At 40.9% G+C, this 23,767-nt stretch overlaps 1 protein-coding gene and 2 long non-coding RNA genes across 5 annotated transcripts in view; 2 read left to right on the forward strand and 1 right to left on the reverse strand.

Annotated features, from left to right (window-relative positions):
• The window catches only part of LOC121669891, a 125,536-nt gene extending 103,795 nt beyond the window's left edge, over window positions 1–21,741 (forward strand). For both annotated transcript variants that reach the window (XR_006017924.1, XR_006017923.1), the window contains one exon: window positions 20,803–21,741. This is a non-coding gene — a long non-coding RNA (uncharacterized LOC121669891). The remainder of the gene's footprint in view (window positions 1–20,802) is intronic.
• The window catches only part of ALDH1A2 (aldehyde dehydrogenase 1 family member A2), a 59,338-nt gene that overhangs the window by 28,612 nt on the left and 6,959 nt on the right, over window positions 1–23,767 (reverse strand). The window contains exon 1 of one of the 2 annotated variants that reach the window (XM_042039463.1): window positions 22,681–23,186. The exons of the other annotated variant lie outside the window; for it this stretch is intronic. Within the exon in view, the coding sequence (XP_041895397.1) occupies window positions 22,681–22,797 (117 nt within the window). The 5' untranslated portion in view covers window positions 22,798–23,186. Of the gene's footprint in view, window positions 1–22,680; window positions 23,187–23,767 lie in introns of those variants that run through there. 2 annotated transcript variants of the gene reach the window in all.
• LOC121669893 lies at window positions 12,254–17,042 on the forward strand. Its single transcript, XR_006017926.1, has 2 exons — window positions 12,254–12,564; window positions 15,946–17,042. It is a non-coding gene; the product is annotated as an uncharacterized LOC121669893 (long non-coding RNA).

Consider the following 23,767-nt stretch of genomic DNA (forward strand, 5'->3'; position numbering starts at 1 on the left):
TGCATGAACAAACAGTAATGTATGTAACAACAAACTCCTGAAAAAAGCTGCAGATTCTAATACAAAAGAACTGAAAATTATTTTTTCATGTGAAAATCACAGTTTTCAGGAGTTCATGCTGAGGCCAGCCCGAGATGTCTTTCTGTATTCTATAGTAGTGTCATTATAGAAGCAACATAAAAGTCTAAACATCGGTTGATGTTCAGATTTGGTTCAAAAACTGTAACAAACTAAAATAAGAAATACCTGTATCAGAGAAAAAGCCTTGAAACTGCTGGAGACAAGACAAGGATTTGGAATAATCATTCAGTTCAGTAAGTAAACATTTAGTCACTGATACATCCCAGTCAAGGCTGAATAATCTCAAACATCACAGTTCTTCAATACACAGTTAATTATGGCTACAGTGATGGCTTGCAGCACAAAACTAACTTGCTTATCTGCTAGGAACAATGGAAATTGTTAAATTCTCTCAGTGCTGATATCATTTTAATTGTCAGGGGCAAAACAAATTTAAATGGTAATGGTGGTGACAAGAGCTGTCTTGAGAAAGGTAATGACAAATGAGTTTATTTAAAGTAGATTTTTACTGGTAGCCGCATACATGTCAGTTATTCTCTGCTGAATGACTTTCAAGAATAGGATGTAATTATTTATTAGCAAATATTAAAGAAGTCACTACATGAAAATGACTTGAGCGAAAAGTTTTCCAGGTACTCAGACTCTTCCTGTCTTTTAAATCTTTCTAAGAATGAAAGTTTTCAAAAATTTCAGGCACCATTTGGGTTCCTGGGAGTCCAGATATCAATGTACTTTCATTGGATTCCATGAAATACAACTTTAAATGTGTAAGAGGATGTCCTGGCCTCGTTGAAATACACAGGAATTTTACCCCTGACTTCACTGAAGGCAGGAGTTCATGCATAGAGAGAAGGAATGTTCACCACCTGGGGTTTTTTTTGCATACAGGGCTTTGTTTATAGAGACAGGGACCCTTTGAAAGCTTGAGGAGTCTCAGTTCCAGTCAGAGATACACAGGTAAGAGAAACTGGCCCATCTTTATACACATGAAGGCAAAAATACATCTGTAGAGTTTTCAGTTACCAGACATGAGCTTGCTCAACCTATTCTCCAAGCCAAATGGAAGTCCTGTAGCTGTGTTCCTCTCAGCAGGGCTTATTAGCTCAGGCTCGGTGCCACTGTAACTGCAGTGACACAGCTCCTGCTTCAGAGCTCACTCGTGCCCAGCTCACTGCAGCTGTGTGTGGGAGGAACCTGTGCCTGCCTGGAAAATGCCCTGGTGGTAGAATAACCGTACATGGAACCCAACAATTACATGTGCTTTTGCTATTACGGATGCATTTCTGTTGTGTTTCCTCATCTTCCCTATGCCTCAAACTTCAGCCTCCTTGCTGTGTGCCCCTCCATCCATTCCAGATTCTGTCCTTTCTTTAACTCCCCCTTGCCCCTTTTGTTTAGGTTTTCAGAGGTTGCTGAACCCAGGACCTACCACACCACTACCATTGCTTTCTTTGCACGCTCTAATTTATCCTGAACCTGTTTGTGTCCTTGGACTGTGAGCTCCTCAGACCGTGCTGGTGCCTTCCTGATCAGTGATTACACTGTTTGGCAAACCCAGGTACTGGTCCCTGTTAGGACACTCTGAAGCTAACCCAAAATGAGAGAGTGAAAGAATCACCAGTATGATCTCTAGTGACTAATACCATAAGCCAAAATCCTCTGGTGTATCATTGTCACTTTCAGACTGTAAGTGAAGCAAAGAAACACTGAGGTCTGTGGCCTGTGTGGAAGAAGGAATTTATTTGGTGCTTTCCACTGAGTTTTCTCAGAGTTAACTCTGCACCCAGCGTGTGTGTGTTGAGGGTGCTGAGGAGGGAGGGGAAGGGAGAAAAACTTCCAGCTTCAGGAGCAGATGGCCAGAGAAGATGTAAGCATGTTTGTTTAAGGTGACAGGATGTACATAAACACATGGGCTTCTTGTGTGAGCTGCATTGAAAGAATAAAGCAGTTTGGTTGAGTACAAGAACCTGAGAAATCGTGGCAGCCACAATTCAATACACTTCCCTTAGAGAAGTGGTCTGATCTTTTTAAAATAGATTAAAAAATGTTAACTCCATTCTGCTGGGATTAACACCTATCATCAGGTTTGCTAGTACACAGGACATATATTTGTTCTTGAAATGCATTTCACAATGGGAATGAGAAATAGAGCCTTGGAATTACAAAAGAGTGCTGCAATTCAAGCTGACTGGAAGGAAAAGCTGTATGATTTTATTGAATGCTCCATTTATCCCACAGATTTAGAAAAAGAAAAGTAATAGTAAATATTTCAGATAGGACATGGAAAGGATCTATTTGGCATAAGTTAGAGCTGAAAGCAAGAGAAATTGCTACTGTTAATGGTTAATGTTAGTTTCTTCCTGTTCCACTTTCTATAAACAAGGTATTGCCTATACAAGCTCATTACTGTAAACTGAGCACATTTAAATTGGCAGTAAATTCAGAGTATTTACTCTAGTGCACAAATAAAGTACCTAGTCCCATGTTTTGGAACAGTTTCAAGTCTTGAAATCCAGCAGCTGGCGGCTTTACTAGCAAAGCCTTACACTTAAATAATTCACTTTTGAAAGTTTTAGGTGTTCTGTGTCAGGTAGTACCATTCAGCAGATATTCCTACCACTGAGACGCAGATTCTTTTGCAATAAATTTGCATTCACAGGGGCTTTTATAACTCTTCCAGCACTACTGACTCCAATGGCTGTTGATTAAACGTATATATCCTGTACATTTAATCTGACTTTCATTATGGCCACTTCGTAAAAATGCCATGAAATGGAGAAGTGATGACACATTGCAAGAACAAGGAATCCCTGCAAAGCCTCAAACTGGGTTTTTTTTCTCCCTTATTTATAGTGACCATGGTAAAGGCTAACTCTAAATCAGGGAGAATATTTGACAGCAAATGTTCCTATCTATGGATTATATATAACCCATCCTAAACACCAGATAAAAAAGGGGTAACCCTAGAAAAAGAAGGGCTTGCTTCCATGTAAATCATGCTACAAATTGGACAACACCCAGTGAGTTCATTGTTCAACCTCAATTGTGAAGGCTATTCACATTTACTATTCCCCTGGAATCAATGTTAATTAAGGCTGACTGGGGCTATAAATCAGCCTTTGGTTTTTACAACTTAATTCAGCATTAAGCATATATATGTAAATAAAAGGTAACTGATTAACCACTTGAGTTTTCCAGGAGTTACTGAGGTAATTTATTTTTGTTTGAGTCCTGGTGTTACCTTTGTGATATGCAGCAGGGAGAAGAAAAAGTCTATAGTGTGTCATGCATTTGCTATGTGGTATTGTGGTAGTTAAATAATCTGGCCTGTTGGGTGCTATCAATAGCATTGTGCCAAAAGGCAAAGGGAAGAAGGGAGCACTTGAAAAATCTTGGAATACACAAACATTTTGTTTGCCATTTACTCTCAGCAGAGCCAGTAATGGCAGTCACGTCAGAGCAAGAAGATAAAAGGCAAACTTTGCTGCTGTACTGAGGTGTCCCTGTCAGTGCAGTGGTTTAGCCAAGAACAAACCCAAAGGCAAAGCACACAACGCCTGCTGTAAGTGAAGAGTCTGGCTGCAGTTGGTGTGCAGTGGGCTAAGGAGGAAACCAAGTAACTTTGTTCCCCAGTGATGCCAAAGGGGCCAGCAGAGCAGGGCAGAAGGAGAGCTGGGGGTGCTGGGGAGCTGGGAGTGCAGGTGCTGGGGTACGTGAAGTTGGGGGGGATGGGAGGGGCCGTTCCAAACAGTGCAATGTGACAGGCCTGGGGGAAGTTCCTAGTTGCCCCTGTGAACATGATGCCCCTGGGAGTGGCATCATTCTCATGAGATCTCATCACATAGCTCTCTGGCCAATTTCTTTTCCTTTCCAAAGGAAAGATGGAAAGGGCGTGGATTTTCCTAAAAAGAACAGCCCTCCTGGTACTGACAATAACCTCTTGTTCACATACACGTGATCTCATAGATCTTTTGCTAGAACTTTGCAAGATAATGGTCCCACCATGTCTTCACTAGGTTCAAATCCTGCCTGTGGTTAATTATATATATCCTCTGTTGACAGAGTTCCACAGCGCTGATCAAGAAAGCAATCTGACTCATCCTACAGGTCAAGTGACTGTTCAGAGCCTTGAAGATACCACATCATACCAACAAGTATACAAAGGAAAAGTAAACTCCAAAGTTACAATGTAAAAATTCCAAGTTACTTTGAGACTGCTGACATGTAGTTGGAAGAAAATCATACATTGCATTTTGCACAAGACCTGCATTTCACAAGCATTGCACACTGAGTTCAATAGCATTTTGGATGCTCATCAGTTTTGAAATCAAGCCAAGAGTAAACGTTTTTAGCATGACACAAAGCAAATTTAGCTTTGCAAATAAAACAACTACAATCTCTTGTTTCAGTAGCCATCTGTCCCAGCTGGCTTAGTAATAATTAGCAACTTAATGTTCATTTCAAACCATGCAGGTAATTGGAGTGATAAGTATTCAAAGAAGAAGGGATGTGTACAAAGCCAGGCTGGACATTCTAATCTTCAGTGCAGTAGTAGCAAAATTTAGACCAGGGAGAAAATGTGTTTTGTGTTTTTGTTACTATGTACCACCAAGGAAGTACTAAACAACTATCTTTATGAGTGTGTGTATAAATATAATTAATTAAGATACAGCACAGAACTAATACCTCTTTTGCAGCTCTTAGTTGAAGGAATTTTGGTTTCATGGCACTACAAATTCTCTCTCCTGTTAAGCCAGGGGCTAGCCCTGGATTTGGGAAATGGAACTGATTTTTACATTCACTGGGGATTCCTGCATGCTCACTGCCTCTTTTTTTATATTGTCTTTCCTTAAAACATATAGGGAAAAAAAAGTAATTTGGGCTCTCTTAATTCATAAGAGTAATCAACACAGGTGGCAACAATGTAACTTTTCATTTCCTTTCTTGAAAATGTTCTCAAATGATGTGTGAGTGAAATGATGATCTACATTCTTAATTTGATATTGCTTAGTGATGATGTCATCAGACATTTCCTTCAGGCTCCCCAGCTGTTTCACTAAGAACTTCAGGAAGAGGATTTTAACATCCAAATAATAATGGCTTCCCACAGGAGATTTGGTTCTGGATGAATGGAGGAAGGAATGGGAATTTCCTAACTCAATTGATTTAGTAGCTGGTTATAGTTCATTCCATCAAAGATGTTTTTTTCATATGTGGCTTTTTCCTTAGAGAGCTTTTGACACTAAATCTGCAGGGATGGGGGAGGGGGCATCAGATGCCAAAGTACTTTATAAGAGAATCACAGCTGCTTGGCCCTCAGCATCTTCTCAGAGCTGGAGGCATTATGAAATGCATAATGGCACTTCTTTTTCAAGGGGGGATGGACAACAATTTTAGAGGCATGCAAAAAATCCAGCAGCAGCATTTCCCTTGGTAAATACTGCATAACATCCCAGATACCAGGCACCTGTGCCTCAGTCTGGTCAGGAAATTTCATATCCTTTCCCATCTCAGAAACTTCATTTCCTCTCCTTGGGAAACATTGCAAGAGTCCTAATGATTAGTACGATTGTAAGGGAATGAACTAGGTGGGATTGCCAATCAGAGGTGCAGCTTGTTTATTTTCACAAGCCTTGTTTTCCTTCACTTTTATGGCTGTCTTGATACAGCAGATCTCTCACATTTTAGAGTGTGTTGTGAGGCACTCCTAGGAGTGACTAGAAGCCAACAGCTGGCTATGGAATCAGTGAAAACCTGGTTTAGAAGAAGGCACTAGGGAAAGCAAAAGCCAATGCCAGCAGTCCGATGGCTGAATGACCGGTGATAGATCAACAGTGCCATTTTATTTTATTTTTAAGAGGATTGTTCAGGTGACCAGCAAGAGTCACTGCTTCTTGCTGGCAGTTCACAAAAGGTGAGTAATGGGCTTCAAGGCCAACCTCCGCAAGCACTGTCAGTGCAGAATCCTGCTTCTGAGCCATGAATGGGCAGTGCCAGTGGTTGCAGTGCTTTCAGTGGATACCCCTGCACGAGCCAAGGCAGCCTGGCTGGACCAGCACCCAAGCACAGGTGGTTCTCATGTCGTTAATGACCCCAGAGCAAAATCATCCTCAGAAATTGCCCAGATTTGGGTTCTTTAGTGAGATGCCTTTCAGCTGTGGAGGAACTGTACAGGAACAACTTTGCACCAAATTTAATTCTGGCAAGCAAGCTCCTGTGGGCATAGCTGGTTTTCAGCTACAAGAGGTCCAGAGTACAACAAAAGGAAAAATCCAGCTGGTTTCAGTGGGAGCTGAATCAGGCCCCAGCTGAGGAAAAAGAATCAGTGGCAACAGCCTCCAGAGGGATGTTTGTATCAGGAAACAAAGCTGTTTCACTGGAAACGACACATGCTCTAGAGTCTGTAAGATCTGAAAAGCCAAACAAACCCAGAATATGTTGATTTTTCTTTTTCCTCTTTGGCTGCTGGGTTGTCCTCCTCTCTCCTTACTCACACCCCCCCACACCGTTTAAAAAAAAAAATTGGAAAGGAAAAAGAGCTCTGTTTTAAAGCTCTGTGTGTTGTGGGGTGCTTGTTCTTTTTTAAAATCTCATTTGGACCTCAGAGCCTGAAGGATAATGTCATGGCTTTTGGATGTGGTGTACCATAAATGGGGCTTTCCTTCATAAACTCGAGCTTGAAATTTCACTCAAGAGCCCAAACTTGTGAGTGTACTGAGAGGGTTGGAGAATTTTAAACCTTTACAAACATACTACAACATACAGAGGATCAAAAAAGTGGGATCGGAAATAAAATGCCCAAGAAGTGAGTGGGGCTGCTCTGGTTTTGCTGTCAGTGCAGCAGTGTGGCCAGCTCTGGTACAATTATGCTTGTGCAAGCCCAGTCCTGTGCCAAGGGCAGGTGTCTGATGAGCAGACCAGGGTACCTTCTCTGGTAAATCCCAAATAGCAAGGCCTGAGTCAACTCTACCAAAATCAAAGCCAGAACTTCATACAAGTGGACTTCGGATCAGAAGCCAGGTATTTAAAAGAGGTGAATACATCAAGGTTCAGCGACATGTCAGCCTGTGTAAATGAAGTCAGGCTTCAGTGTTGCCGACATGACCTGGAGGAGGATTCTCATGATTGAGCCCTAATGGTGGCAGGAGCTCGGTCCCTTTTCAGTCCCAGAGAGGTGGGAGAAGAGGGCAAAGCAGGACCTGTCTGCAGGGGCTGCTGCCCTGTTCTGCTCACCTGGATGTTTTGTTCAGGTGCTTAAAAGCAGATAGGACAAGTCCCCCACTGAGCCAGCTCACAGATAGAATAGGTTTAGGGAATGGTATGCTAGGAAAGGGGTGTGATGGGAGGAGAAACCAGAGGAATCCAGGGTCTCTGAGCAGCAAATGGAATCGGAGGAAGGGCTTGAAGCCTCCCATCAGTCTGCTGTGAAAGTGGAATGTAACATGATTTTTTCTCCCCTGTGTCCCACATCTCTCACACCAAATGTTTGACCTGCCTGTCTTCCTGTCTTAATTAGTCTTCTGTCTTTCTGGGAGTTGGGACTGTTCTTCTGCAAATGGCAGCACATCAGACAGGGGAAACCTGTCATGTTTGTTTTCTAAGCTGTAGGGGGCACACATTTGAAAAAACTCCCAGCTTATCTAAACATTTTTGTTTGTATGATTTTGAATTAGGAAGTGTGAGTAATTAGTTAAGAAGATTAAATAAGTCTTAACAACATGCAGTAGCGTGCTTACTTTCCTCCTCCCCCCAAGTATTTCCTGCACAAAACCCTGGCTGCCAAACTGCGATGATACCCTTTCCTATTTTAGTTTCTCACTGTGCCACATGCTGATACAGCATCCGTTATTTCAATTCAGTCTCATTAAAGGGATTATTTTGCGCCTGGTTGTTCAAGAAAATTAATCTAAAGAGAAGAAACTTCAGATTATATTGTCTGTTGAACTATGCCCACCACAAACATTTTACTCCTTTTGGCTGCCTTATTAAACCTGTAGGAAGAAACTTTGCTTGCAGCACATAAAAGGCTTTCCTTAAAGTAATTTTTACTTTTTTCAGTTAATGAAGAATTTATCTGCTGTTAGTAGAACAATACAGGAGCAATAACATAGGTAATATTTCATGTATTCCTAAGAAACTAAGCTCCAAAGCTTTACTTATCCTTTCATCAGGGGGACTGTTTAATTGCTGGAGAAGAGCATTCATTCTCTAACTGCATCAGAAAACATTGCTTGTGGAACCAGGATGACTAAAAAATTAAGTATTCTTTCCATTTTCACTAATAACAAAGACAAGCCATCAGTGGATGAGTTGGGTAAGGATGGCAGTGGTTTTTATGGAGTAGGATCCTTGATGTCACTTATTGCACCTTAAAAAATGAAATAATGAAAGATTTTTTAAAATCCACTACATCAAGAGTGGAGAGGAGGGAGTATTTGTTTACAGAATCTATTATTGGGCTGTCACTGGGCTTTAATGAAGTTGTGGCTATTAAGAACTTGATCCTGGAAACCCTTCCACAAGCACTCATTTGAAATGGTGGGAATGAGGAGGGGTTTGTACAAACAAGACTCATATTACTCTGTGTAGTTCTGCTGTTTTTTGCATTGTTTGTGCATTGCAAGTCCTGTGTGCTCCTTATGTGTGACAGAAAACAGTGTGAGCTTTTTATCTGTACATGGGAAACATGCTCTGTCACTTGGAAGGACTTAATCTCCCTTGTAGGTAACTGCCATTTTAAATGTTCATCACCAAGAGCAAGTTCTTACTTAGAAATTAGCTGTGCTGCATAAATAAATATTCCTCCTAGGATTTCAGACATTATAGTCAACATAGAAAAATACAATGAGCAAATTTATTTTGACTTAAAAGCTCTGCCTGAGAAAATTACCTTATAACTACACATGAGAAATTGCTGGAATGTCAGCTTCATTTGCAGTGGCCCCTTATGGCCTGATCACCCTCCCTGGCACGATAAATCACTGGCAAGATCCTTACCTTAACACGTTTGATCTCAGCTCAGCAAGACTTGGTTTTGATGTGAAGAACTCCAGATCTGTTAGGTCAGAGACAAATAGCAGAGCCACTGACCTGCAAAGTGCTAAGTCTATATTAGACCCAAGTGAGCAGCCTTAAGCTCCTGAAAAGTTTGCCTCCGCTTCTACTTTGCATCCTGAAGCTTTTCAAATATTACTGTTAGCATGGTTTGTTAATGATTCCAGAGACATTTCCTTTTGTGCCATTCTGCATGTACAGAATCCACAAAAAGCATGTGGTGTAAGAAGCTTTGTCTTGGATAAACTGTTAGAATTATCTGCACTTTAAAGAGACATGAAATAAAACTTATTATTTATCAGTTTCTTTACTTAATTTACACAAATGGCTTGCACTGGCCTTTTTCTTACTAGACCATGGCTAATGATTTCATAAATAATGATATTCACCAGTATACCCATTAAGATGATGCAAAGTGCCTGTCTGTCTCTACATACAGAAATTCAAACTACTCCTAAAAAAGAAAAAACTCAGCTTGCGACATTTACATTCAAAATCTGAACTTTCACAGTTTTGTGGCCACTCAGTTTTGCAGCCTTGGTTTGAAAGTATTCCTTATTGTCCTGGTTAAACAGTCACTTATCTCTACGATAGTAAGCAGGAGTGTTAGTCTACCAGAAAATTGGATGTTCTTAATGGGCTTTGGGGGAGAATAGCTTTGCATCATCAGCATTAAGTTAAATCACATTAAGTACCCACTTACAACATAGGGATTACCACTTATGACATCTTTGGTGAAAGCCTTTAAAACAAATTGTTGTGTTTGTTAGAAGAAGCTGTGAGATAACAATTCCCAGAAGTCTGATTTATAAATTCTTTTTTGCTCTTCAAGAAGATGCAGAGGAACCCAACATCTCTCATTCAATGCTGCAATGAAATCTCTCAAGCTGGAAATTATTTTCAATAAAAAGTCATGGAAAAATACTGATTTATTTAGTTTAGAATATTCTTCTGGAGAGAAGAAACTGTTAGACTCCCTTTTCTCTGAGTTCAGCTCTGATTTATCCTCCAGTTCTTTCTGTTGATTAAGTCATTGCCTTTACATATACAAAACTGGAATAGGCCATTCTGCTTTTTATTATTCATAAGGTTGATAGGGGAGAACTGGGTTTAAACTATCAAAGTATCCTGCTGTGCTTGCATACCTGACAGATTTACACCTCAAAGTACACTGTGATGTTAAGGCTAAAATTGGATGTGGAGTGTTCTTGCAAGAGCTGATTACAGTCTCAGTCAAATAGAACACTTGAGGATATACCAAAATTATGCCAATGATTGATAGAATTTAACATTTTTATATATATGACCGGCAAGCTATTCTGTATAGAGATGAAGCCCTGCATGAAAAATGAGCTCTTCTATTTACCTTTAAATAGAAACAGACTAGTAACTTTGTGTATGTAAATGAAAAACATGACCCTAAACTTTTGCCAAACATGCAGTATTAAAAACATGGACTAGGGCAAACCCAAAACCTGGTTATACTGAGCTTTCCTTAAATGAGCAAGGTGTGCTGTAAGTCTTGTCAATAAAGAGCCTTCCTTAAAAAACTTGAATATTCATACATACAGTCCCAAGATCCCCCTCTCTCCATTTCCTTTAAAATTCATGTTTCTTTTCCCCTTTCTAACCAAACTCCATTTTTCTCTGCTGGAGTGCCTTGTAATGATGCCAGAATATGTTTCCCTGCTGTTTACATGACAGGATTTATGCCTGTAGTGAACACAATGACACATGATCGCTAAATGGCTAAAATCACTATCAAGACTTTAATCTGAGAAATTTTTCACCCAGACATTGCAAGTACTATTGGTATGTAAAGGTATGGAGGCCAGTATTAATTACAGCAAACGTGTCACCCCCTTCTGCAAGGAACACACCAGTGACAGCTGTTTGTGAAGGTTCATGGCAATGCAACCTTTGGCAGGTACCTGGTATAAGGTATGTTGCCAATCCAATCCAGTGAGTAATAACTAAATTCCCATGGGACCCGGCTGAAATCAAATGTTGCTATTGCTGGTTCACTGCTTTTAGTCTCCCCAAAGACCATTTAGGCAAACAGCTGGAGGAGCTGACTACAAAGGTTCCCAGTCATAGGAACCACTCCGGGAAAGCAGGTAAAGGCTTCTAACCAGGAAATAAATTATCAAAGGATTTGTCCTGTTGCTTCCTCAAGGAAAGAAATGAACTGAGACAGAGAGCAAGAGCATGAACACATTTGTGTTTTATGCAGAATCCAAACATTAAAAGCAATTGTCTTGGCTGCAGGGAGGAAGAGCTGTGCTGCACCAGTCAGTGAGCATGTTCTGCACTGGGCTTCTGCTTGGCATCTAAATAGAAGGGCCTTCCTTCTCCCTCCATGCCGGAGTGCCTTACTAAAACAAAACCTTTGAGATGTGAATAGAAGCAATCCCAGAACTGGAGTTCCAGTACTGTCACTGCTTTGCATTTATGGAGTATACCTCCTCCTAAAGAGAAGTACGGAAGGGAGCAACATCACCAGCTCCAGCTTCATCTGAACTCATTATGCAGATCTTGCAGTAAGGAGGGCACTGCCTCCCTTACAATGCTCACAGGAACAACAACAGAGAGAACTTCTCATAAAGAGGCACAGAAAGAGAGCAAAGAGCACAAAGAAAGGGGTCTTTTCATCTATACCATGTGTGCATGTATAGGTGAGCACACAGAGAAGCATGCAATTAATAACATACAGAAATGCAGACATGCATCCACAGGTAAACATTGGCTCTGAAATTCATCTGTATTGCCATTTCCCAGAATACCATGTACAAAAATAGAGGCTTGATCTCCTTGTAGTCTGGCTGGTTTAGCAAGAGATCCTGCCTCTGACACTGACCTACTGTCTGAGTTAGTCATAGTTACACTCCCACAAATTTAAACTCCCCCATCTGTGAAGGAACCTTGTCACAGTTTTACAGTGAGGCTGAATCAATTAATGCCTTCTGAAGGATGTGATGGAGCAGAATATTAACACTTGCAGTTGAGTGATGCCAGCTAAAAACATCTTTAGTAATGTAACAAATGGATTTTAAAATCACTATCAAAGGGTTGGACCACCAAGACTCCTAGGCCCTCATCAGCATAGCTATAGCACATTTAGTGTTAGTCTTATATCACAATTTCAAATGGATTGTGAAAAAGCAGAGCTTGATTCACACCTTTCAGGAAAACAGCATCCAGTAAACATCACAAAAGAGAAGAGGCCGTTAAGTAGCTGTGGTAAAGAAAGTGTGATAAGGACAAAAAGAGGAAGACAAACAAAACATCAAGCACTGATGGAAAAGGGGGTAAAGGCTTAGCAATATGTCCTGAAAAACAACTGTGCTTGTTTCTCAAGGTCCATGCAGGCCATTCCATACAGGAGTGCTGCAACAGCGTGTCACAACTGAAGCAACTGGAAAAAATAAAGTAAGTCCCTTGATTTGGAAGGAAGGTGGTAATTTCTTACTAGTTTTGAACAACTCAAGAATAAAACTATTTCTGTTACAGCTGAAAAGAAACATAAGCAAATGTAAAATGCATATGTTATGGTAAGCTTTGAAAATATCCAGTGGAATCGGGACACTGCTTTTATGTCTGGGTGCAAAGAATGTTTAAAATATACTCCAAATATGTTTCAGACAACAAAATGAAGTGTTCCTTAAAATAAAAAGAAATCTATATATCCACCTGTCAGTTACATAAATTCTAAAATCAATTTGACAATATAAAGAAGTATTAAACCCAGTTTAAAATTAAATTCTATTTTAAGGACATTTTACACTAGCAGAGTGGTAAATAAAAGTGAGGTGCAGTGTCATGGGAAGTGCTTTTGCGATTGAGCTGAAAAGACGACAGGGTTTTTCAACTAACTAGATCACAATTTTCATCTAGGTCATCTTATAGGTGGGAAAGAAAAGCACAAGTGCCTATAAACCAGCCTAAGAAAGCTGAGTGTGAAAATGGGTGATCTGGACTGTATCATGGAGGGGAAAAAAACGAGCATTTTTTGAGCATAGGGGGATGAGAATTATCAGAGGCATACCACACTTTTTATGTGTAAGCTGTGTAGGGAGGACAAGTCGGGCTGCAGAGTGGGGAGCAGCTCTGTGTGCAACGCATTGCGTGGGCACTGCTTGGAGAAGAATAACACAAAATGCAGACCCACAGATATAGAAGCAGTGTAGATCGTGAAGGATAATAGCAGGAGTGAGGTACCAACTTCTAAATAAGAGCAACTGAAGTGACACTGAAGTGGTATCAAAGAGGAAAAAGAGTATGAAGGCAGTAAGGCTGGTGCCAAAATAACTCCGTATTAGTTCAGTGAGAGCTGCACTGAAATAGTGTGTAGAGAACAGACTTTTCTGTATCCTAATGTAAACAACATTTGACATAGTCCAGTCAAGGACTAAAAATTGTGTCTGAACCCCTGAGAAATGGTTACCATGTAAATAATTCCAGCTTCATTGCAGGAGAGAAACACATGAAGAAGCCCTACTCTCTGGGATACTAAACTTCAAGAAGCAGATTTTTTTTAAAGAGGAAGTAACTTAGAAACTCCCTGCTTGAAGCTCGGAAATTAAAATCCATAGAATCAGCATGGAGGCTTAAGAATGTGAAAGAGTCAAAGATGATTTGCATTCCCAAGGCTAAAAACGGGAAGCACAAGCAAGAAAATAAATGGGGTGGCAAAGAAAGAAGATATGAGAGGAAAAGAAGGCTGGAAAACACAGAGACTGTAAACACACAAAAAAAATTTATACTAAATATACTGAATATTTTGAAGACAATTACCAAAAAGGTAACACAAATAAAACAGCCAAGAGAAGCCTAAATTAAGTAAATAAGCAGATATGGGCTGTGGGAGAGTCACTGGATTCTGAAAACAACCTGGCTATGGAAGGGACACTGAAAATAGTTCCAGAGGTGGCTGCTCATTTTGGGGAGATCCTTATTTGGCTATCCCAAAGTAGATTATATTTCTGGTCAAAAATTAGAAAAGCAGAGCCACTAGTTGGAACACTAGAAAAGGACAGATAAAATAATTGTTCTGGGGAATCATGTTTACTAAAAATCTAACCACAGTAGTATACCAAAAATCATTTAAGGGCTGTGCCCAGGATAGGCCCAGTGCTTCACTCCCAATTGTGCCACAAGGAGCTGAAATAAAGTTCCTGAAATAAAAAGAAATCCTGAATGCTAATGCATCTCAGTTCTTCCAGTTTTCAAAAGCTAAGGCATCAGGAATTGCTTAAAAGCCACTAAGAGTGTACCAGGGTGATGGTGGGGTGATGAGGAGGATGATGATGATGTATGAAGTGGTGGTTTTTCCCACTGAACCATAGGAAAACAATGCCACAGCACACACCTGGAAGAATCTTCCAGTTGGAGAGATCTATTTCAGATGAAATGTACACCTGAGGTTCTAACCAGCTCTAATCACTTGGGGCCAAATTTAAAGCATGCTGACCTATTCACAAGACTATAAAATCAGCCTTTATAAGACAGTCTAAAAATACCTATATTTACCCAAAACTATAAAGAGCTCTGCTTTGGAAATAAATCAGTCTCACTTTAGAGGTAAGATCTTACCTGTGTAAATACATGTGTTTGGAATTTCTGTACGGAAAGGCACTTCCTGATAGTTTCTGAGTAAAACCTGAGAGATTTAATGTAATCATTGCCACCAGAGCATGGTAAGAGGACAGTGTCCCCCTGGCATCCTCTTTCCAAGTTCAGCAAAGGGGCTGCAGCCTGTTTTACCATGCAACACTTCTGGTATCTTCATGACTTTCCAAATGGATTTTTTTGTAACTCACTTATTTTAAATTAGGGCATAGTATAAATCCACATGGAAATTAGCAAACATATCCTTTCTGTAACCACACCGCCTGCTGTAGGCCCCTCACAGCTGTCCCATAGCATCCCCTTAGATTTTGAGTTCAATTCAAAGTCTTCATTACCTATGAATCCCTCACAGATTAAGGTCTATATACCCTAGTACTCAGTGTGGTCCTTGTGTTTTAGCCTCCAGCTGAGGCAAATTGAGATTGAGCTGACCTTAAACATTTTCACTTGGGTCACAGAATGTGATGTGGATGGTTCTCTGCAGTATTTTCCCACTTCAGTCCAACAAAGCTGGAATGCATTATGTTTCAAGTCATAGATAAAAATATTGTTCACTAGGCTCTCTGTGAAAGGCACTGACTCCAAGTAATCAAGGATTAGGTCCTTTTTTTCTTCTGTCATTTGGAAGACTATTGCAGCAATGCTATTGCAGCAACACTTTGATGTGGCTTCACATATCACACTTTTAGTAATGAAGTGCTCCTAAAACTTAGTTCACCATGTGACTTAGCATTGATGTGTTGCATTCATGTCACAAAGGTAGATGACTATTTACAGAAAAGACTGATGAATAGAAATATGTTTTTTGAAAAATTCTGAAATAGGGAACTTGTGTTTTGGAGAAAACCAGATAGGAATACACACTTTGAACAGGAATTCATTTGAGTAAACACAACAGTAATGAATGATTGAGCCCTTGGATGGCAATAAATTTTTAGACTTTATCGTTCTCTGCATAATACTTAGTAGTAAATCTTCACACAGCTATTCATGCACTTACTGCGCTTTAAGTAGGGATGCCAGCCCTTTTCTGAGGATTCCTCACTAGAGAACTGCATAGAACTGCAACTTTCTGAAGATTTTTTAAACCTCTACACATCTGTGCTTATATTACATTTACACATAGCTTCCTAATGATCTTGTCTTTGTTTAAATGTGGTTTTTGTCTGTCATTTCTTTCAGCTGAACTAGATTTCATATATTGGTTACTTGTTTCAGGGAATGAGTTCTACTCCTAAAAAAACCCAAACAGGTAAAAAGCTGTGGGGTTTTTTTTAGAATTGGGGAGAATTAAAGAATTTTCAAAAAATAATGAATGTTACAGTCCAGCCTTACAAAAGATAGCTACAAAACTGTAAAAGAAGAAATATGACTTTATGCAAGACCTGACAAAGAATTTATGATATGGACCACTGAACTCATCTTTTGTCATTTATCTCTGTAAATGTGTGAGATTTCTTGGAAGATAGTTAGTCAAATGAGGAGCCGAGATGAATCAGTGGATATAATTTATTTAGACTTTAAAAAGGCTTTTGATGATAAAGTCCTTAGCAAGAGGCTATTAAGGAAAGTTAGTAACCATATGGTGAAAGATAAAGTCCTGCCGTGGATTAAAAAGTGGTTAAGAGATAAGATAAAAAGACTGGAAATAAACGGGTAATTCTCCCTGGAAAGAGGTTAATAGCAAGGTGCCCCTTCATTACTGTGACTGGCAATCGACATCTTGGCTCACCTGCCTTTGCAGATCATTAATAGTAAGGTACAGAGTTTGTAGATAAAAATGTTCAGGCTAATCAGAGTATTGTAGAAAATATTACGGGGGCTGAAGTGAAATGACATTTGGGCAACTCAAAGGAGATGAAATTTGCCAAAGGCAGGAAATACAAAGCCAAGCCTCTTGGAAGGAAGGGTTCAGACAACTTCTGGATGCTGATCTGTTCCCACTGGTTTGCAATGTCCATGAACAGCTCACTGAAGGGAACTGTTCATGTGCACTGTAAAGAAAGGAGGACAACTGGATCCAGTGGTTCCATGGGGTGGTCCTCCCAGGCAGTTTATGGCAGTGAATAACTTCAAACTGGCAGAACCCATTAAGATCTGCCAAGAACAATTTTGCATGGACAGGGAGATGGACAAACTGCATCAAGAATTTTTGGACTGTGGGATTTATCAGAAAACGCAGACCTACAAGATAGAAATGTAATATGGAAATGCACTGGAATTGGTGAACTTCTGTGGGAAATGTTTCTGAAGGGCAAATTAAAATGGAGAATTAATGAGGGGTTGTCTTTTTTTTTGTCAGAATGAAAGAGTGAGAGCATGTGTTATTCTCTGCTCTGTCCAACAGCATGATTATTTTTGGAGCAAAAACCTGAATGCTACTTTTCCTTCATAAGTGTCCTGCCTACTGGGCTATCAAGCTGATGTCTCTGAGACCTCATAAATACTTAGAAGTGAATTATCCAACAGCAGATAACATGAAATTAATTCCAAAGACAGCCAAAGTTGGCAAAATTTGGACATATTCCCCATCAGAAATTAGGGATTCATATTAAAGTTTCTGCTCTGTTGGCTTCAGAGCAGGGGTATGAATTTGTCTGCCTTTCAACTCAGGCAACTGCTCTGATTATTACAAGCCTTCTGGTTTTGGTATGCAAATAAATACATGGATCTTTTGCATTTGAATACTTTAAATGTTAAACATTATTTGCAATGAGAAAAGCAATGATAAAGTCTTTCAGTACATCATCTGATCCTACCAACTGGACAGAGCCAGCAATATATTATTATACAGCTTGATGTATTAAACCAGGGTGCATTTTCCCCTAAAGATCCTGCCTCTCCCTGCAGATTCAGCACAGTGAGAGGTCACTGCTACCATAGTTACCCCTCAGTAACACAGTAGTCTGCTGTAGTTTTCTAGCTGGGGCTAGTTCAGCCCAGTGTTTTCTGGGTTTTTAAGGCTCATGGCTGTAGTGGCTGTACTGGAATAAGGAAAGGCAGGGACTGGATACACGTACAGCTATGCTTGTTTCTTTTTCCCTCATGCAAAACTTGGGTAAATTGGGTTTGTGCAGAAGACCATAAAAGTTTGGGAGGAAAGAATAATCCCATATTCAGGCTGCTAACTGGAAAGGAGTGCATAAATATTTTGCAATCACCATCTGAATTGATGGATTGTAATACTAAACACGATGAATACACTAGTAGAGAATTCAAACTGCAGATTTAAACAACAGTAAATCTGCATACAATATGTACACTAAAACATCAAATGTGATGATACAGAGTGGAATCCCTAGTGTCAGCATCAGATGCTGAAGTGTTCCACAAAGTAGAAGTAAAGTAGCTGTTCTATTTGTCTACTCTTCATGCAAACATCTCTAATTTTCTGTGCCCCATCTTTTGCAAGAGGACTGTGCTCACCTAGGTGACCCAAAAGCCAAGCTGTTTTTTTCAAGCATCACTCAGTGGATATGAATTCAAAAGGCACTAAAGTAGCTAATTCAGGGAAAGACAGATGGGAAAGTACATGTATTCATCTCTTACCTGAGTTTTGCCAATGCTTGTCTTCTGTTCAAAAAATAACAAAGATTCTGCATATTCATCTAAATAAAATAGATTTCCTGCCTCCTATCGTAATGTCAGTCAAGAATTTTATCTGGAAAACACGTGCTGGAAATTTTAATGAAAAAGGTAATGCCAAGGAAGTGCAATGGGAATGAAAATACTGAAACCTAGCAATAAAGTACTTCAAACCCAGATGCTTATCATATGACAATTTGAGATGTATTTGTTAGCTTCTACCCAGAAGCAGTTTGCCTACACTTCACACAAACTCCTCTATATAACTCTCTGTTGCAGTGCTGGGTAGCTTACCTGGCCTGTGTGTAGAAACTGGACAGATTTTAGCCTGTGGTGTAAGGGTAGAGGCAAACCCTTTTACACAGGACAAAGAAGATATGGTTGTCAGCTAAATCATAGGCTGTTAATACAGAAATGTTTCATGTACCTCCCCACTGCCACTGCGCTGTAACTTCATCCCTTTAGGGCACCTCTTTATAAAAAGCTCTCAAAACCACAATTCTTCAGCTTTTCCTTATGCTAAAGTTGTTCAGCTCTTGCTCAGACTTAAATCAGTTGGCAAGCAACAAACAAAACCTAAAACATCCATCTGGATTACTGTGCCCAACATGATGCAAACTGAGAATGTTTATTCACTCAGCTACCTGACATAGTGACAGAGCTGTGACAGGACAGAGTCCTGGGGTCCTCGTTCTGTACCAAGCTGTCCTTTAAAGAGTCAACATGACTTACTAAAACCACAAAGAAAATACTTTGTAAAGCAGATGTGATTATGCCATAACAAAGGAAGGACAGCCACATCCTGCAGAAACACCTTTAGCCCCTCAAATGGAGACAGCAGGAGGGAAATGCTGCAAAGCGCTTAATCCACTGGGCTGATTCCATATCTACTGTCAGATACTTGGGAAACAGTCTCAGAAGGGAAAATGGAGTTTCGTAAAACCTAAAAAGAGAGGCATCAGTGTAACAGTGCGAACCCTCTGACCACCCTCAAAAGCTGTCAGGTTCTCTGGGCTGTGCTCCCTATACTAAACATGCTAATGACATGTCCTTAGCAGACATCATGCTACTGCTTCTCTCACACATCTGATATTTCTGGAACAGCCCATTCTGGGAGAGTTTCTGGCACAAAGTTGACTTTTGTAGAAGCGTGACTTCTTCCCAGGGGGAGGGCTGGATCCCCTTCCTACCTACGTGCCCCCTTACATATGGAGCAGAACTGCCAGCACGCTCCTGACAAGCCTGAAGAGGGCTTGCTGTGCCACAGGGCTGTGGAGCAACCTAATTCCGTGCAATATTCCAAGATGTCCTATTCTGCAGATGCAATCCTTCCCCAAATGTTAATGTTAAAAAGTAAAGAGTTAAGGAGACATCACAGTGAAAAGAGAGATAACCCTGAATGTAGCAGTTCTAGAACTTGCCAGCCACACAAAAAAACTTAACCATGTGTGCTTGAACACTCACCTGCATGTCTGGTTCACATCCTGCTCACCAGTTCTTATTACACACATCTACAATGCTTTCTTTTTCACAGACCGTGCCAAGGTATTAAAAAGTGGGAAAAATATTTCTAATGACTGTTTTTTCAAAGCAGCACAGGCTGATTTCCAATACTGAAGTCCCAATAGCTACTGCTGCACATCTTACATAAAACCATGGCATTGAGTAATTTCCATCACTAAATCATATTTTTTCTGACCTATCCAAACCTACATTGCCTCTGGGCTTTCTGTCAGGTGGACAGATCAGAAGGACTTCACATACAGTTTTCTGCTCATTTCAATAAACTTACCAGAGTAATATTTCACAAGTTTCAATAATTCTGCTAAATAATCAAATAAATGAGAATTACACAGGTGATATTTGTTTTATCTATGTAGGTGGAAGGAGCTTTCATATCAACCCCAAGGGTAATGCAGTTATTAAATGATTAATGAATAATTTTCTTTTTTCCAGTACATGTTTCAAATCTTTAACAAAAGTCACTTAGAGAATCCTGGAATTTTAAGATGTTCTAAAGAGCCTGTCTATTTACCAACTTTAGAATTATAGAAATAGAATTTAATCGGCAAAATATATTTAAATTTTTTTCACAAAGTTTAAGTGTTCATAGATATCTCTATTTTCATAAAGAATTAACTCCCAAATGTTGAAGTTTTTACATTCATAGACAGCTGTAATAAAGAGTTCAAGAATTCTGTGTCCTGGTTGTGTATTTAAAATTCTCAGCTAACAAGCAGGAGGGAGACTGCTAGGAATGCTTACAGATGTCTGATTTTACAGGGTCTGGGGTTGTTGTTTTCTTTTTTTTCCTTGCCAAAGTGCTTTGGTCTAATGTTATTTATTGTTTATGGAAGTTGTTTGTCATTTAGGACATGAAGTGACCACTCCCCCAAAAGAAAGAATCAAGTTACAATCCATTATTTCATTTTTGATTGTTTTTCTTTGTAATAGGTGGGAAAGTGGATCCTGGATAAAAGTCCTGCCCAAGACAAAACTCCAAGCTGAAGACTCCCATTATCTATAAATCATTTGAATTTCCTGCAGAGAAAGAGAAAAAGGAGGAAAGAGCGAGACAGACAGACAAACAGAGACAGGGGATATGCCAAGTGAAACATTTGGTACCTGTCCTAAACCAAAATTTTCTCAAAAGCAACCAGGAGTTACCTGATATCTCAAACTCAAGCTTAGAAGAAACATATTGCCGTTGTTTTTGGCTTAATATTTAAGTGAAATAACTTTCTTTTAATTGTTCCATTAGTATAAAACGTGTAACGTAGATCTGAGATGATGGCACTATGTATTGATTTATTAAAGATCACTATACATTCTCACAGAAAAAAAGCTATGATTGCTGATGACTGCTGTATTTCTCAAAGATTTTTAGAACCAATTCTCCAGTTTTAGAACAGACAAATGCAAGTACATTTATGATGCAAATTGGCTGTGGTACTACTCTCAAGTATTTCCCACCAAACACTCCTGAAGCACAGTTCACACTGAAACCAGCAATGAACAAAATTCATGCCAAATACTATTTGCACACTATGATTGCTCCTGAGGTGTAGCAATACACAGCATCCAATAACTGCATTCCTTACTTATTTCAACTATTTAAAAAGAAATTATGAGCAAGAAACCATATGCATTTTAAAATTTGCATATTGCAGTTTGCACTAAAATGTAATGAAATTTAAAATAGTTGACTTTCCTCTGAAACATTCTTCTAGAACAAGGAATTGCTGTAACAAATTAGAAGACAAATTAGTTTTGGCACCCACTAAAAAAAAAATAGAAAAGATGAAAAGCTTTTAAAGTGATGATATAGAGAAAAAATTACAGTACATCAGCCAAAATGAGTCTCCTATCAGCATTAAAGCTCCTGAAGTTGTATTTCCAGTAGATAAAAATGTTATCACCTTTTTCCAGTGCTGATGTGCTTATTTTCCTATTAAGTTACTTAGTAATTAGAAACAAAGTCTGACACATTGTAATCTGTTTATGCAATAGATTTGAAACCTCTCCAACAGAAATTAAAACATTCTTTAAAGATACTGAAGATACAAAATAAAAATATATAAACGAATTTAAAAATGCAAAATGCATTTACAAACAAATGACTGTTCTTAATGCCCATTTTAATCGACAAAACCAATATAGTCTCATAAGACACCCCAGAAAACCAGCAGCTTTTTCTACATTGACCCAGTGGGTTTGTTCTTAACCCTCTCTTTATGAAAATTAGTCTTAAAGATCAGTAGGGAAAACATGCCCTCTTGCAATATTGTTCAAGGGTATATTCAAGAATCATGGAAGTTAGTAAAGACCTGTTCCAGTGCTGTAACAACCTGATAGTATTAAGAGTCCTCCAGGAATTGTAAAAGAGTCCCTTGGGCATACAGGGTAATTCAAGAAAGAAAACATTTTTATTTTCTGATTGAGATACACAGGTACAGTAATGTTCTCTGAAGTACATCAAAAGCAACTAAAACATATTCGAGAACTACTGATTTTGCACTGAAAATAAACCCCAACAGCTCAGTAGGAAACAGTACATTTAAAGAGAAGTGGCAAAGCCAGTCCCAGCAGATCGAATTTGCTTTTCTATTATCCCGTGTTTTTTCAGATGATTACAGGGCTAAAAATCGGTTTCTTTTATTACAGATTCAAGGCAGTCTTTTAGCAGTTTTGCTTTTTTTTTTTTTTTTTTTTTTTTTTTTTAATCTCTACACTCAGGTTGGGTAGGGCAAAATGAAACTGATTTTAAGCAAAATCTCTCATTTGGAGAGAAAACCATGAATTTCTCTGCCAGAACAAATGAACACAACTTACCTTGGTGTATTTGATTTCAAGGTTGAGAGTGGGAGAAGGCAGCAGATGCAGAGATGCCATCAGAGCTGCAGGATCTGCCTTCACCTCCCCTGGCATCTCAATTTTACTGGAAGTCATAGTCTTGGGGGGGTTTTATAATACCACCGAGCCCCCCACTCTGCCCTGATGCTGTGTTGTGTTTTGGGTTGGTCCCCCCCCTCCAAAGCCCAGCGCTGAAGATGTTGCTCTCCTCCTCTGTATATAGGCAGGTGTCAAGCCGGGTCTCTTCTTATTGGACATGGGGGCAGAGGCAGGGGGGCAGGTCCATCCTACCTAGGGCGAGAGCGGCGCAGCCCCGCTCACTGCGGCGCAGCCTCCTCAGGTCCCCCCGGCCCCGCGCCCCATCCCGTCCCGGGGATTCCCGGCACCCCGCGGGAGCACCGAGCTCCCGGCCGCGGGTCGCTGCCTGCCGCCCGAGGAGCGGCACCGGAGAACGGCCGCGGGGAGCGAGGTCACCGGGACCGTCGTGTTCCCCCTCGGCTCCCCGGTGCCAGGCGGGGGCCGGCGGGGAGGCGCCGCGGCCGGGAGAGGCCAGTCCCGGCTCCGGCCCCGCCCGGGGCATCCCGCGGGGAGCCCAAGCAGCCCCAGCTCGACACAGGCTGGGGAGCCCCGGGCGCGGCGGGGGTAGCGGCGTAAGGGGAGAGACCGGGCTGCACTGGGGAAGCCGTGTCGGGCCGGGGTGACCGGGTCACGGTGCTCCGCCAGCGGCGCTGCCTGGCAGCGCGGCCCCGGGCGGGCGGCTGCGCTCGGGCGCGGGGCCGACGGGGCAGGGCGGGCGGCCCCTCGCGGGTCCCGGGTCGCGGCGCGGAGAGGGCACGGACAGGGAGCAGCCTGAGCGGCAGCGTGTCCGTATCCGTGCCCGCTTCCCGGCCGGCCACCGCCGCCCGCTGCTGTCCCGGGCTGCTCGCCCGGCGGCCGCGCGCTCGACGTGCCCCGCTCCCGCCCCCGGGCGCTCCCCGCCAGCCGTGTCCGCAGCGCGGCCACTGCTGCCCGGGCTGCCCCGCTTTTCCTTTGGCGGCGGTGCCGCCGGAGCGGCCGCGCCCCGACC

The sequence above is a fragment of the Corvus kubaryi genome, unplaced genomic scaffold, assembly GCF_017639235.1.
Source record: "Corvus kubaryi isolate FWS band 111438036 unplaced genomic scaffold, C.kubaryi_AGA036_p1.0 37394, whole genome shotgun sequence".
NCBI classification, from domain to species: domain Eukaryota; kingdom Metazoa; phylum Chordata; class Aves; order Passeriformes; family Corvidae; genus Corvus; species Corvus kubaryi.